The 17,379-nt window shown below is 38.6% G+C and overlaps 1 protein-coding gene across 2 annotated transcripts in view; it reads left to right on the forward strand.

The window, feature by feature from the left end:
- The window catches only part of IKKbeta (I-kappaB kinase beta), a 65,183-nt gene that overhangs the window by 16,588 nt on the left and 31,216 nt on the right, over window positions 1–17,379 (forward strand). For both annotated transcript variants that reach the window (XR_008408643.2, XM_053792359.2), the window contains exons 8-14: window positions 899–1,090; window positions 5,907–6,121; window positions 6,640–6,794; window positions 7,570–7,750; window positions 10,641–10,793; window positions 13,709–13,853; window positions 15,551–15,738. Coding sequence is in view for 1 of the 2 variants with exons in the window: in XM_053792359.2 (XP_053648334.1) it covers window positions 899–1,090; window positions 5,907–6,121; window positions 6,640–6,794; window positions 7,570–7,750; window positions 10,641–10,793; window positions 13,709–13,853; window positions 15,551–15,738 (1,229 nt within the window). In the remaining variant the exon portion in view is untranslated. The remainder of the gene's footprint in view (window positions 1–898; window positions 1,091–5,906; window positions 6,122–6,639; window positions 6,795–7,569; window positions 7,751–10,640; window positions 10,794–13,708; window positions 13,854–15,550; window positions 15,739–17,379) is intronic.

The following is a 17,379-nucleotide window of genomic DNA, read 5'->3' on the forward strand; positions in this document are numbered from 1 at the left end:
GGTTTTGTACTGTAAATAATAGTGGATTTTAGAGACTGTGCCAACAGGTTTTCTTACTTTTGTTGCAATATGTTGGATGAAGGCACAAATAGTTTTAAATTGTTAATAAACAATTTAAATGTTTTTTCAAAGACAACAAATATAGAAAATCTTTATTTTTTGACATTTCTCCAATAGTGAAGTGTCCTTCAACTGCCTTTTAAAACTGTGCTTGAGCAGGATGGTGAGCCTTCAAAAGACAGAGGGATAGTGTCAGACGAAGGATAGTGTTGGACGAAGGATAGTGTCAGATGAAGGATAGTGCCGGACAAAGGATAGTGTCGGATGAAAGATAGTGTCGGACGAAGGATAGTGTCGGACGAAGGATAGCATCAGACGAAGGATAGTGTCAGATGAAGGATAGTGTCAGTCGGAGAATAGTGTTGGACAAAGGATAGTGTCGAATGAAGGATAGTGCTGAATGGTTTGAAAGTTATAAGAATGGCAGGAACTTGCATAATACCTGTGGCATACAGGTGATCAGTAACAAGAGCTGTACACTTGTTTAGCCTGAGATTAGATTTCACTGTTGACAGGTAGTTGACATTGTTATTACTGCTCAGGGCATTAATATTGTATAAATCTGGTGTGATGGAAGAAAATGTAGGTGGATGGACTGCCTAAATTTGGGGAAAAGTATACCTTATTATTTGTTTATTACTTGTATGTTCCATGTCACTGTCAGTGTCAACTTGTTTTATTTATCAGTGTACACTTGAGACTTGGCATGCATACACCTTGAGACTAGGATTACAGTATTTTCAATACTGTATCACATGACACATTTACCAAGGATTGAAACTTGTGTATTGCTGTGTCTAGTTATGTAATATAGTTCTTGATATTTATATTTTTTCAGATGATCAAAGTGTTTGTAGTTGATTTGTGTCGGCTATTGGAGTATGAAGTATCAGAAGCAACATCACTGTGTGAGGTTCAACAATGGGTGGCTCAAGACAGTGGAGTGGCCATAGAAGACCAGAGGCCACTGCTTCCTCGTGGTCAGCCTCCTGATTCATCACGATCAGCCATCCAGTGCTGGGCTCCACCAGTAAGATGGTCATTTATTTATTTATTTTAGCGCACCAGCCATTTCCCACCAAGGTAGGGTGACCAAAAAAAAAAAAAAATGAGGAAATGCATTCATTGTCATTCATTCAATAGCTGTCTTGCCAGAAGCTTGCTGACATCACAGTTCAGAGGGTCCTTCTAATTGCAGTAATCTCATCCCCCTTCTTAACTGCAGCATCCTTATCCCTCCATAACTGCAGCATCCTCATTCCTCCTACCTGCAGCATCCTCATTCCTCCTACCTGCAGTATCCTCATTCCTGCTAACTGCAGCATCCTCATTCCTCCTAACTGCAGCATCTTCATTCCTCCTAACTGCAGCATCCTTATTCCTCTTAATTGCAGCATCCTTATCTTCCCAATAATGCAGCATCCTCATTCCTCCACATTCCTAACTGTAGTATCCTCATTCCTCCTAACTGCAGTATCCTCATCTCCCCTCTAGAGTGCAGGCACTGTAATTCCTATCATGTCATGTATCATTACATACAGTCAGACTACCAAATTTACAAAATTCAATTATCCAACTTTTTTTTTTTACTGAAGGGCATTACATGAATACTATACCTTTAATTATTCATAAGTTTGCATTGTCAATGCTCATTGCTTGGCATGGCACACAACCTGTAGGTAAAATACTAACCATAGAATTTGCACTTTGAGGGAGGGGTGAGGCAGTTGCAGTTTGGAGGGCTGTCTAAACTGTGTTGCTAGTATTCTTCTGGCAAGACAGCAGTTGAATAAATGATGGTAAATGTTTTTCTTCTTTTGTCGAGTTACCTACCTCAGTGAGAGATGACCAGTGTTATATTAAAGTATCGGGGATAGAGTTAGTGGTGACAATAAATACTTGAGTATGAATGCTGTTTGAAATCTAGATTAGTAGATTTATTTGGACATACAGCAGGTTCTTAGTTAACCAGAGGGTAACACTATATGAATTAGTGTTAACTGAAGTGAGAAATATAGGAAAAATAAGGTTACATTCTTAGGATATCAAAAAAAAAAAAAAACAGATTTTTTAAAATTTTACAAAAATATCTAAAGAAACAATTTTATCTTGGTTTAAATTCTGGTTGCTCTTGTTTATTGATATACAAGTGTGTGGAGAGGATTGATATGGCTCTACTGGACGGAGGTGGATGACTGTAGTTCTTGTGTTGATGTGGATGGTTATGGTACTTTTGATGACAAACAGAGTTGTCAGAAGTTGAAGATTGTACTGGAGTGCTGAAGTATCCTGTAATGCATCTCTACTCTGTTTTACCCTGTACTACTTTACACAGTTGATGATAAGGCTTCATCAGCTACTCCAGACCCTGTGTCAGAATAAGACTTCTAGACGTGTCAGGGCGCTCTTCAGTGAAAATGTCTGCAAGTTTACCAGCAACATGGAATTGCTCATGTAACTTTAATAGAGTTAACTGTTTCCGTCCAGGTTCTTCTGTCTCATCCTACTCTTCTATCTCTTCTATCTCTTCTATCTTTTCTATCTATTCTATCTATTCTATCTATTCTATTCTATCTATCTCTGTCTATCTCTCTATCTATCTCTGTCTCTATCTATCTCTGTCTCTATCTATCTCTGTCTCTATCTATCTCTCTATCTATCTATCTCTCTATCTATCTATCTCTCTATCTATCTCTCTATCTCTCTCTCTCTCTCTCTCTCTCTCTCTCTCTCTCTCTCTATCTATCTATCTATCTATCTGTCTATCTCTCTATCTCACTATCTATCTCTCTATCTATCTCTCTCTCTATCTCTATCTCTCTATCTTTCTCTCTCTATCTCTCTCTCTCTCTATCTCTCTCTCTATCTCTATCTCTCTCTCTATCTCTCTATCTATCTATCTGTCTATCTCTCTATCTCACTATCTATCTCTCTATCTATCTCTCTCTCTATCTCTATCTCTCTATCTTTCTCTCTCTCTCTCTCTCTCTCTCTCTCTCTCTATCTATCTATCTATCTATCTGTCTATCTCTCTATCTCACTATCTATCTCTCTATCTATCTCTCTCTCTATCTCTATCTCTCTATCTTTCTCTCTCTATCTCTCTCTCTCTATCTCTCTCTCTCTCTCCCTCTCTCTCCATCTCTCTATCTCTATCTCTCTATCTCTCTATCTCTATCTATCTCTATCTCTATCTCTCAATCTCTATCTCTCAATCTCTATCTCTCAATCTCTCTCTCTCTCTCTCTCTCTCTCTCTCTCTCTCTCTCTCTCTCTCTCTCTCTCTCTCTCTCTCTCTCTCTCTCTCTCTCTCTCTCTCTCTCTCTCTCTCTCTCTCTCTCTCTCTCTCTCTCTCTCTCTCTCTCTCTCTCTCTCTCCCTCCCTCCCTCCCTCCCTCCCTCCCTCCCTCCCTCTCTCCCTCCCTCCCTCCCTCCCTCCCTCCCTCCCTCCCTCCCTCCCCCCCCTGGGAATTTTGGTCTTCCAGTATTTCTTCTGCAGTTGGTTCTTCGTCATCATCTAACAGTTCATTCACATTATCTTCCTGCATGTCTTCGGAACCCTCACCTCTCACTCAATTTACAATTTCCTGGACTTAATTCCTTAGTGAGGGGGTGGGGCGGAAACCTGAGAAATTATTCATAACATTTGGAAATAATTTACCCCAGTCTGCATTTATAGTTGATTGGAACAATTCATCCCATCTTTGTGTGTTTTAGTACATCTGCCAAGTTAAAAGTATGGCAGAACTCTGACACTCCAGTCTGAACTGTCATTCATTGCTGTGACAACTTTTCCCATGATCTTATATGCACAGGGGCTAGAAATGGGATGATATCAAAAAAATTTCTGATGCCAATGCTCAGTTTTAGGCCAATACCAATATGATTATAATTAGCTGATACCCGCCAATACCTCTACTAGGATTACATAAATGTCTTAATAACTCTCAGTCCAGTGATTGAATCAAAGATGTATTGGGTGGTAAAAAAAATCTGCACATTTGGGAGCAGAGACTTCAAAATTTCTGGATGATTATGTAAATTATCAAGACTCAGAAGAACCTTGAATGCAAGGTTCTTTCCGACTAGATACATCTTCACTTTAGCAGTAAAATAATATTTGAATAAATTAATAATCAGGGCCTCACTCATCTATGCTGCATTGTTAAGCTCCCACATAATAGGCATAGTGCTTTTGTTTTGTTCTCTAAAGGCATGAGAAGTCTGTGTGAGATTAATGAGCAGTCTTTCAATCAATTGTTATTAAATTTGCCTTTTTTTTTTTTTGCATTGGCCGTCTCCCACCAAGTTATGGTGACAGAAATAAGAAACACTTTCACCATTATTCATCCAATAGGTATCTTGCCGGAAGTGCTCAGACATCATGATTCATATGGCCTAAAATGGAACATCTCCACCCTTCTTTCAGAGTGTAGGCACCATACTTCCCACCTCCAGGTCTCAAGTCTGGCAACCCAGTTTCCTTCATAAATGTTATGCAAGCCATAAAAATCACTTACTTTACTCACTCTGTTATAACATGCCCTAGCTTGCTGGATGATCAGATCCCTGACACTCAAAACTTTGTGGTCTACCCCTATCCCTCCATCCTCCCACCCCTAATTTATACACCCTCTTGGTTATGCTATACTTCTCCAATCTATCTAAATGCCCAAATCACTTCAACAACTCCTTAGCCCTGCACCATCTTCTAATTTCTAAGCTCTGAATTCTCTCTGTTTACCCTGCCTGTTGCTCTCAGACATCTCCACTGCCTCTAGCCTCTCTTCATATTCATTCCATGTAAATTTACATTAAATTCAGGAGATCTTTCTGGATAATATTTTTCAAGAGGTTGGCAGATAGGGATTTTTTTTTTGTATCTTATGGTAGAAAGTTCCTCATTTTTGGGCCTTTCATTTCCATGGAGATTTTACTCAGGTTGACTTGAATATGTGGAATATCAAAGAGATATTTTTCATTGTATTGTATCTATGCATTTTGCTCTGACTCTACAAGAAGAGTTTTAGCACTGGGTTAATATTTGTATTGTGTGTTCTGTACATATAGTATTCTATGATCGAGGCTGTGGAGCTGAACGCTGACTGAGGGGCTGACCACCTCAAAATTACTGTACTTCTTCAAGGCTGAGGGCTGAGGGACTGACCACCTCAAAATTACTGTACTTCTTCAAGGCTGAGGGACTGACCACCTCAAAATTACTGTACTTCTTTAAGGCTGAGGGACTGACCACCTCAAAATTACTGTACTTCTTCAAGGCTGAGGGACTGACCACCTCAAAATTACTGTACTTCTTTAAGGCTGAGGGACTAACCACCTCAAAATTACTGCACTTCTTCAAGGCTGAGGGACTGACCACCTCATTTACCTCTCCTCTGCTTCTTCTGTCTTCAATATTTAAGTCACCTCTGTATTGGACTGAAGAAGCCTGCCAAGCAGGCAAAACATTCCAACAGTAAAGATACCCAACTGTTGCACATGCATGTAGTTTATCAGTATTGTATATATACCATTAATATGATATTTTATTTTCATAATTACTGTATTTGATTTTATAGTAAACAAAACACACTGTAAATTTTTTGAATTCACATATTTTCTGTTAAGCTTAAATTAAAAGTTCCATATGTGTTAATAATAAATAGGCTTGTTTATAGCTTAACTTGATTATCCACTTCATTTGGTATCATCCAAAATTTCTTTTGTATTTATTTCTCTTGCAAGTGCCTTCCTACTTTGTTGAAATGAGAGAGAGAGAGAGAGAGAGAGAGAGAGAGAGAGAAAAAGATAATTTTTTTGTGTAACCTGTTTTTTTCTTTGTTACAGGATGAGGATGAGTGGCTATTGTATATCTTTGCTGAAGGTATGACTCGACCTCAGGTACCACCACACTTCCCACCCCTGGTGGAAGCAATGTTGCGTGAGCCACGGACAACCGTTGATTTCCAGACCCAACGCAGGATGTGGGCACACGCTATCTTCTTCCTCCACCGTGAGGCCCGGCTCCTGACCCTCCTGACGCAAGCACAGAAGGTGTCCATGTTAGTAGTTAAAGTATTTGTTTGTGAAAAAATTGTTTTAGTAAAGGTTTAATATTTTACTGTTAAAACAAGTTTTAGGATTCACTTGTCTCACTTGTTCCATGATTTGTTAAAACAAATGCTGAGCAGTACAGTAAATCCTCTTTCAGTGCAACTTCTTATAGTATAATTTTGTTGTAATGCAGTTCAAAAAGCACAAACAAAAACTTTGTGAAAATCTTAATATTTTTTTTTTTTTTTCAACAAGTCGGCCGTCTCCCACCGAGGCAGGGTGACCCAAAAAAGAAAGAAAATCCCCAAAAAGAAAATACTTTCATCATCATTCAACACTTTCACCACACTCGCACATTATCACTGTTTTTGCAACAATAAATAGTGCTTAAAATTTGAGTAGTACACTCCATCATTTTTTGTTTTGGATCTGCTTGCTGATGAGCACAAGTGATGCAGCCTCCCACACCAGTTTTGTTGAGTGTTACTATACTTTTCTTGGTTATTACTGTTTTTATATTTTGCAGGCTCCATCTAATGTCTGGGCATGCTCAGCTGACAAAAACTGGCCAGAGAATGCTTAGTGATATTGCAAAGTTGCAGGCACGTCATCATCTCTTCATGGAAGCCCTCAATACCGACCTTGATTTTTATGATGAGCAAGCTTCATCAGGAAGGTTAAGTAAGTGTCTATAATATAGTTTAAATAAATAGTTTAGAAAATGTGCAAGTTTATAAATAAGACAGTTGTGCAACACTTTGGGCTCTTTGTTCTGGAATATGCTGCACTTTTATCAAGATTGATTGACTGAGCACATCAAGACTGATTACCTCACACTCCTCATCTTCCACCGTTCTTCTCTGCATTGATCTGAAGAAGCCACTGGATGATGAAATGTTTCCAGAATAACAATACACAAGTATTGCACAAGTGTCTTATAATTTAGTTGTTCATTGAGAAATTTAGTGAAATATTTTCTTTTGTCTGGCCTTTTTTTTTTAACACACTGGCTGCCTCCCACCGAGGCAGGGTGACCCAAAAAAGAAACATGCTTGAGTTCTGGATTATTAGTTTTTAAATCTATACATGGAGTCCACTTTCACTGTTTTTGTTGCAATTCTTTTAAAGATCTTATCTGCTGTTTGTATGAGATTGCTCCAGGCATCCTGTTAATTGATTGATTAGTGTATTTTTGTACAAGAACACCCACCCCACCCTTCTTTATGGCCAAAAATAATAAATTTATTTTCTTCTGGAGTATGCAGGTAATGTAGCTTACATGTAATGAAATATTGTTAAGCACAAAAGAAAGCGACTAGCATGTGATTCATTTCAGGCAGAAGTAATCCTAACACTTAAAGATTACTTAAGCACTAGACATGGGTTCTTAAGTCTAAAATGATGTTTGTGTTTTCTGATATGCTTTTCCAGTCTTGCTCTGGTCATTATTTTTCAGCTTCAGAGAAGCTATACAGTGGCTGGCGTGAGATGGGAGAAGTCACACTGAGGCAGGTGCATGCTGTGGTGGAACGAGTGCAGCAGTTAGAGGGCTCTCTCACTGCTCTTAACACACGCATATTGGAGCTTCAGTGCTCACCGTTTGCCCGTGCACGTGCTAGTGACTCTCTCGATTCTGTGTAAGTCACCCTAATTTTGTCAGTTGCTTTATTATGCGTAAGTAAATTTCAATAAATCTTACATGTTTTGGGTATACTACTTCAAAAATTAAAGGTAAATTTCAGCTGTTGCCACAACTGAGCATGTGCCTCCAACTGGACAAAATTCCACTGAGAGCAATTTTTTTTTTTTTTTTTTTTTTTTTTTTTTTTAAGAAGTCGGCTGCCTCCCACTGAAGCAGGGTGACCCAAAAAGAAAGAAAATCCCCAAAAAGAAAATACTTTCATCATCATTCAATACTTTCACCTCACTCACACATAATCACTGTTTTTGCAGAGATGCTCAGAATACAACAGTTTAGAAGCATATACATATAAAGATACACAACATATCCCTCCAAACTGCCAATACCCTAAACCCCTCCTTTAAAGTGCAGGCATTGTACTTCCCATTTTCAGGACTCAAGTCCAGCGATATAAAAATAACCGGTTTCCCTGAATTTTTTTTTTTTTTTTTTTTCAACAAGTCGGCCGTCTCCCACTGAGGCAGGGTGACCCAAAAAGAAAATACTTTCATCATCGTTCAACACTTTCACCTCACTCACACATAATCACTGTTTTTGCAGAGGTGCTCAGAACACAACAATTTAGAAGCATATACGAATAAAGATACACAACATATCCCTCCAAACTGCTAATATCCCAAAACCCCTCCTTTAGAGTGCAGGCATTGTACTTCCCATTTCCAGGACTCAAGTCCACCTATATAAAAATAACCGGTTTCCCTGAATCCCTTCACTAAATATTACCCTGCTCACACTCCAATAGATCGTCAGGTCCCAAATACCATTCGTCTCCATTCACTCCTATCGAACACGCTCATGCACGCCTGCTGGAAGTCCAAGCCCCTCGCCCACAAAACCTCCCTTACCCCTTCCTTCCAACCTTTTCGAGGACGACCCCTACCCCGCCTTCCTTCTCCTACAGATTTAAATGCTCTCCATGTCATTCTACTTTGATCCATTCTCTCTAAATGACCAAACCACCTCAACAACCCCTCTTCAGCCCTCTGACTAATACTTTTATTAACTCCCTACCTTCTCCTAATTTCCACACTCTGAATTTTCTGCATAATATTTACACCACACATTGCCCTTAAACAGGACATCTCCACTGCCTCCAACCGCCTCCTCGCTGCTGCATTCACAGCCCAAGCTTCACACCCATATAAGAGTGTTGGTACTACTATACTTTCATACATTCCCTTCTTTGCCTCCATAGATAACGTTTTTTGACTCCACATATACCTCAACCCACCACTCACCCTTTTTTCTTCATCAATTCTATGATTAACCTCATCCTTCATAAATCCATCCGCCAACACGTCAACTCTCAAGTATCTGAAAACATTCACTTCTTCCATACTCCTCCTCCCCAATTTGATATCCAATTTTTCTTTATCTAAATCATTTGATGCCCTCATCACCATTCATTCATTCATTTGGGATTTGCCAGTACCTCTGGCCCGTGTCTTCTCCAGATGGCGACCTGGCGGTGGCCCTCCCTCATCACCTTACTCTTTTCTATGTTCACTCTCAACTTTCTACCTTTACACACACTCCCAAACTCGTCCACTAACCTTTGCAATTTTTCTTTAGAATCTCCCATAACACAGTATCATCAGCAAAGAGTAACTGTGTCAATTCCCATTTTATATTTGATTCCCCATAATTTACTTCTTTTACAACCCCATCTATAAATATATTAAACTACCATGGTGACATTACACATCCCTGTCTAAGACCTACTTTTACCAGGAAGTAGTCTCCCCCTCTTCTACACACCCTAACCTGAGCCTCACTATCCTCAAAAAAACTCTTTACAGCATTTAGTAACTTGCTACCTATTCCATATACTTGCAACATCTGCCACATTGATCCCCTATCCACTCTATCATATGCCTTTTCTAAATCCATAAATGCAATGAAAACTTTCCTACCTTTATCTAAATACTGTTCACATATATGCTTCAGAGCAAGGGGCTAGTAGCCCCTTCTCCTGTATAAATTACTAAATTTAAAAAGAGAAACTTTCGTTTTTCTTTTTGGGCCACCCTGCCTCAGTGGGATATGGCCGGTTTGTTGCCGGGAACAATGGGCTTGTATCCCCTTTTCCTGTATAGCCTACTAAAAAGAAAAAGAAGAAAAACTGGTTATTTTTATATAGCCGGACTTGAGTACTGGAAATGGGAAGTACAATGCCTACACTTTAAAGGAGGGGTTTGGGATATTGACAGTTTGTAAGGATATGCTATATCTCTCTATATATGCTTCTAAACTGTTGTATCTGGGTGCCTCTGCAAAAACAGTGATTATGTGTGAGTGAGGTGAAAGTGTTAAATGATGATGAAAGTATTTTCTTTTTGGGGATTTTCTTTCTTTTTGGGTCATCCTGCCTCGGTGGGAGATGGCTGACTTGTTGAAAAAAATATATATACATGTATAAGGTTACCTAGTAGCATTGCATAAAGCAGGACCGTTTTGAAAAAAAATTATAGTTTAACTCCAGGTTTATTTCTTTTTCTTTTGCAAATTAACACTAATCGGGAAAGATATTTGGTAACCTTGTAAAATTATCATAAGACCAAATTCAGTGTATTTGTGTTTTTTAAATTGATGATTTAACTTTTTTTTTACCATAATGGCTACCTTCCACCATGGTAAGGTGAGTCAAAGAAGGAAGCACATTAACCATTATTCATTCAATCACTGTCTCTTTTGAAATGTGTTAACATCATAATTAGGATTACTTTCTGACTGCAAAATTCACACACCTCCTTAAGAGTGCAGGCACTATCCTTCTTATTTATATAATTTCAGAATGCTTATTTCAGTATTTTTTCCCATTTTAGGTTGACGGCTGGAGAAGAACTGTACTGCAACCTCCGACGCCGTAATAAAGAGCAGCGGACAACACCACACGATAACACTGACATGTGTAAGCTGCTGCTTCAGGCATTGAGAAAGAGGGACAGACTACAACAGGATCTCTACAAACATGTGGAGTGAGTATTTTTTCTTTTATTTTTTTCAGTAACAGCTGTAAATTTTTCTTTTAACACATTAGCCATTTTCCAGTACAAGAGGGTAACCTCAAGAAAGAATCACATTCACAATCTTTCAGTTGCTACCTTATCAGAATTGCATGAACATTGCATTCAAATGACTCTGAATCAAAACTTCTCCAGTCATCCTTCAGAGTGCAGGCACTGTACTTCCCACTTCAGGAATTCAGGTCTGAGATATAGAGTTTTCCCATAAAAGACTAATCTGAAAGCTCTAAACATAGCGGGAATAAAAAGAAATCCATTACAATGAATGATAAAAGTTCTGTATAGAGGAAAACACAAGCAGCGATAAGAAAAATGTCCTCATAGGAAAATGTCTGAAATAGACCACACAGAGCTCTGTATTTGATTAGATAAAAAAAAATTTTCTTATAGGTTAAGGATTCCTAACTTTATTGACAAGCTAAGAGCTGTTACCTACATCAGCTCATTTGAAAGCATTTTTAGTGTTGTGAGACATACAAGTAGGGAAAAGGATGAATTTGGAGTCATCTGTGGGCCAGCATTTTCATTTGATCAACTGACTTTATCTCATTGAAATCATATTGCTGCACGAATGTGTTCCATACTCGAGTCATCCTGGGGATAAATGATCTCAGATGAAGTGATATTCTGGAGAGGGGTACAGCCAGAGTAAAGTTGCTGCTTTCTTCCTGTCTTGTGGTATAGAAACTTTCCTCACGCTGTCCTCGAAGTGGATCCAAGTGTGGTACTTAGACAATATTGGCCTTGTACATAACAGTAAGGCCACCCACATCTCTCCTGTGTTGAAGGCTTTTAACTTGTACTTATGATTACTTCCCAGAAAGCATGAAATTCTATATGCATTTGTTTATGGATGATGCAGTAATTATGAAGAAGATAAGCAATGAATGTCACTGACAATAATTGTAAAATAAATAAATAAATTAGCTGGACTTGAGTCCTGGAAGTTTGAAGTACAATGCCTGCACTTTAAAGGAAGGGTTTGGGATATTGGCAGTTTGGAGGGACGTCCAAGCTGTCGTATCTGAGCGTCTCTGCAAAGACAGTGATTATGTATGAGTGATGGTGAAAGTGTTGAATGATAAAGGTTTCTTTCTTTTTGGGTCACCCTGCCTTGGTGGGAAATGGCCAACGTGTTAAAAAAAAAAATAGAGTGAGAGATGGATGATGGAGTTTAATGGAAGTACAGCCTCTCCTCACTTAACAATGGAGTTCTGTTCCTAAGACCACGTCAGTAAATGAGGAGCATACTATAATGGCAGTGAGTTTGTGTCAACTATCTTTGATATTGTGTTAATGTCACCTTTTCACCATTTATAACATTTCTGGTATACTTTTAAATGCTTATACAGTAGTGTACTATATATTATAATAAATAGAGTAGAGGAAATATCTCTAATATACATTATTTAGGTATGCATACTGGTCAGAGAGCCTATCGTTAGTCCAAGTCATCGGTAAATGAGTATATCGCTAAGTGAGGAGAGGCTGTATCATAACATTTACTTCTTTCACAACCCCATCTATAAATATGTTAAACAGCCATGGGGACATCACGCATCTCTGTCTAAGCCCTACTTTTATGGAAAAATAATCTCCCTCTCTCCTACATACCCTAACCTGTATCCCACCATTCTTCTTCTTCTTCTTTCAACAAACTGGCTGTATCTCTTTTTAAATTTAGTGATTTATACAGGAGAAGGGGTTACTAGCCCCTTGCATCCAGCATTTTAGTCGCCTCTTACGACACGCATAGCTTACGGAGGAAGAATTCTATTCCACATCCCCATTATTATTATTATTAGGATGATGATGATCATGTATTATCGTTATTTTTTTTTTTCAACAAACCGGCCATATCCCACCAAGGCAGGGTGGCCCAAAAAGAAAAACGAAAGTTTCTCTTATTAAATTTAGTAATTTATACAGGAGAAGGGGTTACTAGCCCTTTGCTCCCAGTATTTTAGTCGTCTCTTACGAAACGCATAGCTTAAGAAGGAAGAATTCTGTTCCACATCCCCATTATTATTATTATTATTATTATTATTATTATTATTATTATTATTTTTCAACAAACCGGCCGTATCCCACCGAGGCAGGGTGGCCCAAAAAGAAAAACAAAAGATTCTCTTTTCAAATTTAGTAATTTATACAGGAGAAGGGGTTACTAGCCCCTTGCTCCCGGCATTTTAGTCGCCTCTTACAACACGCATGGCTTACGGAGGAAGAATTCTGTTCCACTTCCCCATGGAGATAAGAGGAAATAAACAAGAATAAGAAGTAGAAAGAAAATAGAAGAAAACCCAGAGGGGTGTGTATATATGTGCTTGTACATGTATGTGTAGTGTGACGTAAGTGTAAGTAGAAGTAGCAAGACCTACCTGAAATCTTGCATGTTCATGAGACAGAAAAAAGGACACCAGCAATCCTACCATCATGCAAAACAATTACAGGCTTTCGTTTTACACTCACTTGGCAGGACGGTAGTACCTCCCTGGGCGGTTGCTGTCTATCAACCTACTACCTAGGTATTATTATTATTATTATTATTATTATTATTATTATTATTATTATTAATAGGATGATGATGATCATGTATTATTGTTATTTTTTTTTTTTTTTTCAACAAGTCGGTCGTCTCCCACCGAGGCAGGGTGACCCAAAAAAGAAAGAAAATCCCCAAAAAGAAAATACTTTCATCATCATTCAACACTTTAACCACACTCACACATTATCACTGTTTTTGCAGAGGTGCTCAGAATACAACAGTTTAGAAGCATACACATATAAAGATACACAACATATCCCTCCAAACTGCCAATATTATTTATGTTATTTATGTTGTTATAATCATGACTGTATTTCAGAAAGCAGAGTGAATGCTGCAGTGAAGTTGCAGCACTTTCCTCCCCTCTAGAGACAGTGCTGCAGGACACAGCTAGAACAGCACAACATATATCTTCTCTTCAGAAGCAGCGTCAAAAGGATATATGGAAGATAATGGAAATTGCTGTAAGCTTTTTTGCATCCTTTAATATTACAGTGCTGGTCTTGCTTCATAGAGCTTTTGTCATAGTTCTGACTGATGATTTGAATTTGGGCAGAATTTATAAACTCATCCATGAGTTATAAGGTGTAAGTACCATTAGCATAGGGAATTACTGTTAATAAATGTGCCATAAGTGGTATTATATTTCGTCCTCATGATTTCTTTGTTTTCAGGGCTTGGTTATTTATTACTGATGAGGAGATATGCTAGTTAAGATTTATTGTGGGAGGGAAGCAGGTTTTTATTCACCTAAATCCCGCGCTTAGGAAAGGAACATCAGGATGATGTTTTCGTCTATCCTGGACCATTGTCCAGTCATAATTGAGAGTAAGAGGCAGGGAAGGCTAGTAGACAAAATGAGGGAAGGTAGGAGGAGGAGCACAACAGTAATAGTGGCAGCTGCGGTGATGGTAGTAGTAGTGGTAGTAGCTACTGGCCCATGGCTTAGGGCAAAATCCTCACAGGAAGAAACCAGACAAAACTTACCAAGGCAGAAGATAGGAAAGGCAAAGAAGTAGAAAATGCAAAAGGCAAATGAAGCGGAAGGAGAGGAGACAGCAAAAGTTAGGTCAAGTCATGGGTGTTCCGAATTTTGGAGCATTTGAGAATGTAATGGGGAAGGCAGGTATTAACAGAAACATTTCCTGCCCATACCACTTAAAACCTCTTTCATATCCTTCCTTTAATCCAGGGGTCAGCAGCCTTGGTCTGCCTAGGAGCCAGGGCCCATGTCTGTGAGCAGATGGCAGGCCACACCTGTCGCCATAGTTAATAAATAGAAATAATAATAATATACGCTAAACTTTAACATATATTTATGTGTATGATAATTACTATTAAAAATATATTAATATTCTAATTTTTTTTTTTTTTTTTTTTTTTCAACAAGTCGGCCGTCTCCCACCGAGGCAGGGTGACCCAAAAAAGAAAGAAAATCCCCAAAAAGAAAATACTTTCATCATCATTCAACACTTTCACCACACTCACACATTATCACTGTTTTTGCAGAGGTGCTCAGAATACAACAGTTTAGAAGCATATACGTATAAAGATACACAACATATCCCTCCAAACTGCCAATATTCTAAATATTTTTTTATTTTCATTTTTTGGGTATTTCTTTTTTTTTTTTTTAATTTTAAACACACACATATGTGTTGTTACAAGAATAGCAAGGCTCAGGTTAGAGTATGTAGGAGAGAGGGAGATTATTTTAAAAGTAGGCCTTAGACAAGGATGTGTGATGTCACCATGGTTGTTCAGTATATTTATAGATGGGGTTGTAAGAGAAGTGAACGCTAGGGTCTTGGCAAGAGGTGTGAAGTTAAAAGATAATGAATCAAACACAAAGTGGGAGTTGTCACAGTTGCTCTTTGCACATGTCTTATTTATCATCTTGTCAGTATTGTATGCCATCATACTCACATCCTGTTTAAATGTCTAAACCACCTCAACAGTCCCTTCTCTGCCCTCTGAATTACACCTTTCATAACCTCACACTGTCTTCTGAGTACTACAGTCTGAATTCTTTAGGTAATATTCACTCCTTACCTTGCTCTCAAGCATGACTTCTCCACTGCCTTTACTAATTAATTGATTATTATTTAAACTTCATCTGATTTATGTAATGAGAATGTAAAACAAAAATCACCTTTTATAGATCAATCACAGTCGAAATGCTGGCACTACTGGAGCAGCACAAGCAAATGTGCATCCAATTCCTAATGCGAAAAATTTACAAAAGAAGCCACCATCGCCTGCAGCTCTAGCCTCGCTCACTGCACTGCTTGAGAAATCGAGTAAAGAATCTGATGCCATCATTGCAGAGAATCGTGCTCTTCGCTGCCAGTAAGTGTTCCTCTTGATTTCATATCTGTTCCATCATTTTCTCGTGTGAAATATTGATTCGTATAAAATAGCCCCCCTCACTCCTTTCTTAATTACAGATGATAATAATCCCAGATAGACTGAAATGGTATCTAAATTTTTTAAAAATTTGTGGGTTATGAATTCTCAATGAACGATATAATGATGTTTATTCTCCATGGGGAAGTGGAACAGAATTCTTCCTCCGTAAGCCATGCATGTAGTAAAGAGGTGACTAACGTACTGGGAGTAAGGGGCTAGTAATCCCTTCTCATGTATACATTACTAAAGTTAAAAAGAAACTTTTGTTTTCTTTTTGGGCCACCCTGCTTTGGTGGCATATGGCTGGTGCAATGAAAGAAGAAGATATAGTGATGTTTATATATAAACAGTGCATTGAAGTTAACAGATTGTTCAATCTAACTGGACTACTTTATCATTCAAGACAGATATAGCTACTGAGACAAACCTCTATGTAAATGAGTGACCTGCAAATTGACTCCCTGTGAGTCCATTTGCAGGTCAACTTGCAGGAAAGAACAAGTTGCTTGAAAAGGCTCACTGTATAGGCAAAAAAGATGTCAGTAAATGGTCTCATTACACTGCATTGTGTGTTTTACCATCATGTTGGTATTTTATACCATTTCTCTCCAAGTTCTGATGCTATGTATCATTCTGCAGTTATTCTCTTAGGGTAGAAATCAAGTTATATTATTTATTTCATATAATATCTATTTTTTACAAGGATAGTGAGGCTCAAGTTAGAGTATGTAGGAAAGAGGGAAATTATTTCCCAGTAAAAGTAGGCCTTAGACAAGGATATGTGATGTCACTGTGGTTGTTTAATATATTTATAGATGGGGTTGCAAGAGAAGTAAATGCGAGGGTCTTGGCAAGAGGCGTGGAGTTAAAAGATAAAGAATCACACATAAAGTGGGAGTTGTCACAGTTGCTCTTTGCTGATGACACTGTGCTCTTGGGAGATTCTGAAGAGAAGTTGCAGAGATTGGTGGATGAATTTGGTGTGCAAAAGAAGAAAATTAAAAGTGAATACAAGAAAGAGTAAGGTTATGAGGATAACAAAAAGATTAGGTGATGAAAGATTGGATATCAGATTGGAGGGAGAGAGTATGGAGGAGGTGAATGTATTCAGATATTTGGGAGTGGACGTGTCAGCGAATGGGTCTATGAAAGATGAGGTGAATCATAGAATTGATGAGGGGAAAAGGGTGAGTGGTGCACTTAGGAGTCTGTGGAGACAAAGAACTTTGTCCTTGGAGGTAAAGAGGGGAATGTATGAGAGTATAGTTTTACCAACGCTCTTATATGGGTGTGAAGCATGGGTGATGAATGTTGCAGCGAGGAGAAGGCTGGAGGCAGTGGAGATGTCATGTCTGAGGGCAATGTGTGGTGTGAATATAATGCAGAGAATTCGTAGTTTGGAAGTTAGGAGGAGGTGCGGGATTACCAAAACTGTTGTCCAGAGGGCTGAGGAAGAGTTGTTGAGGTGGTTCGGACATGTAGAGAGAATGGAACGAAACAGAGTGACTTCAAGAGTGTTTCAGTCTGTAGTGGAAGGAAGGCAGGGTAGGGGTCGGCCTAGGAAAGGTTGGAGGGAGGGGG

The sequence above is a fragment of the Cherax quadricarinatus genome, chromosome 67 (genome assembly GCF_038502225.1).
Source record: "Cherax quadricarinatus isolate ZL_2023a chromosome 67, ASM3850222v1, whole genome shotgun sequence".
Classification (NCBI taxonomy): domain Eukaryota; kingdom Metazoa; phylum Arthropoda; class Malacostraca; order Decapoda; family Parastacidae; genus Cherax; species Cherax quadricarinatus.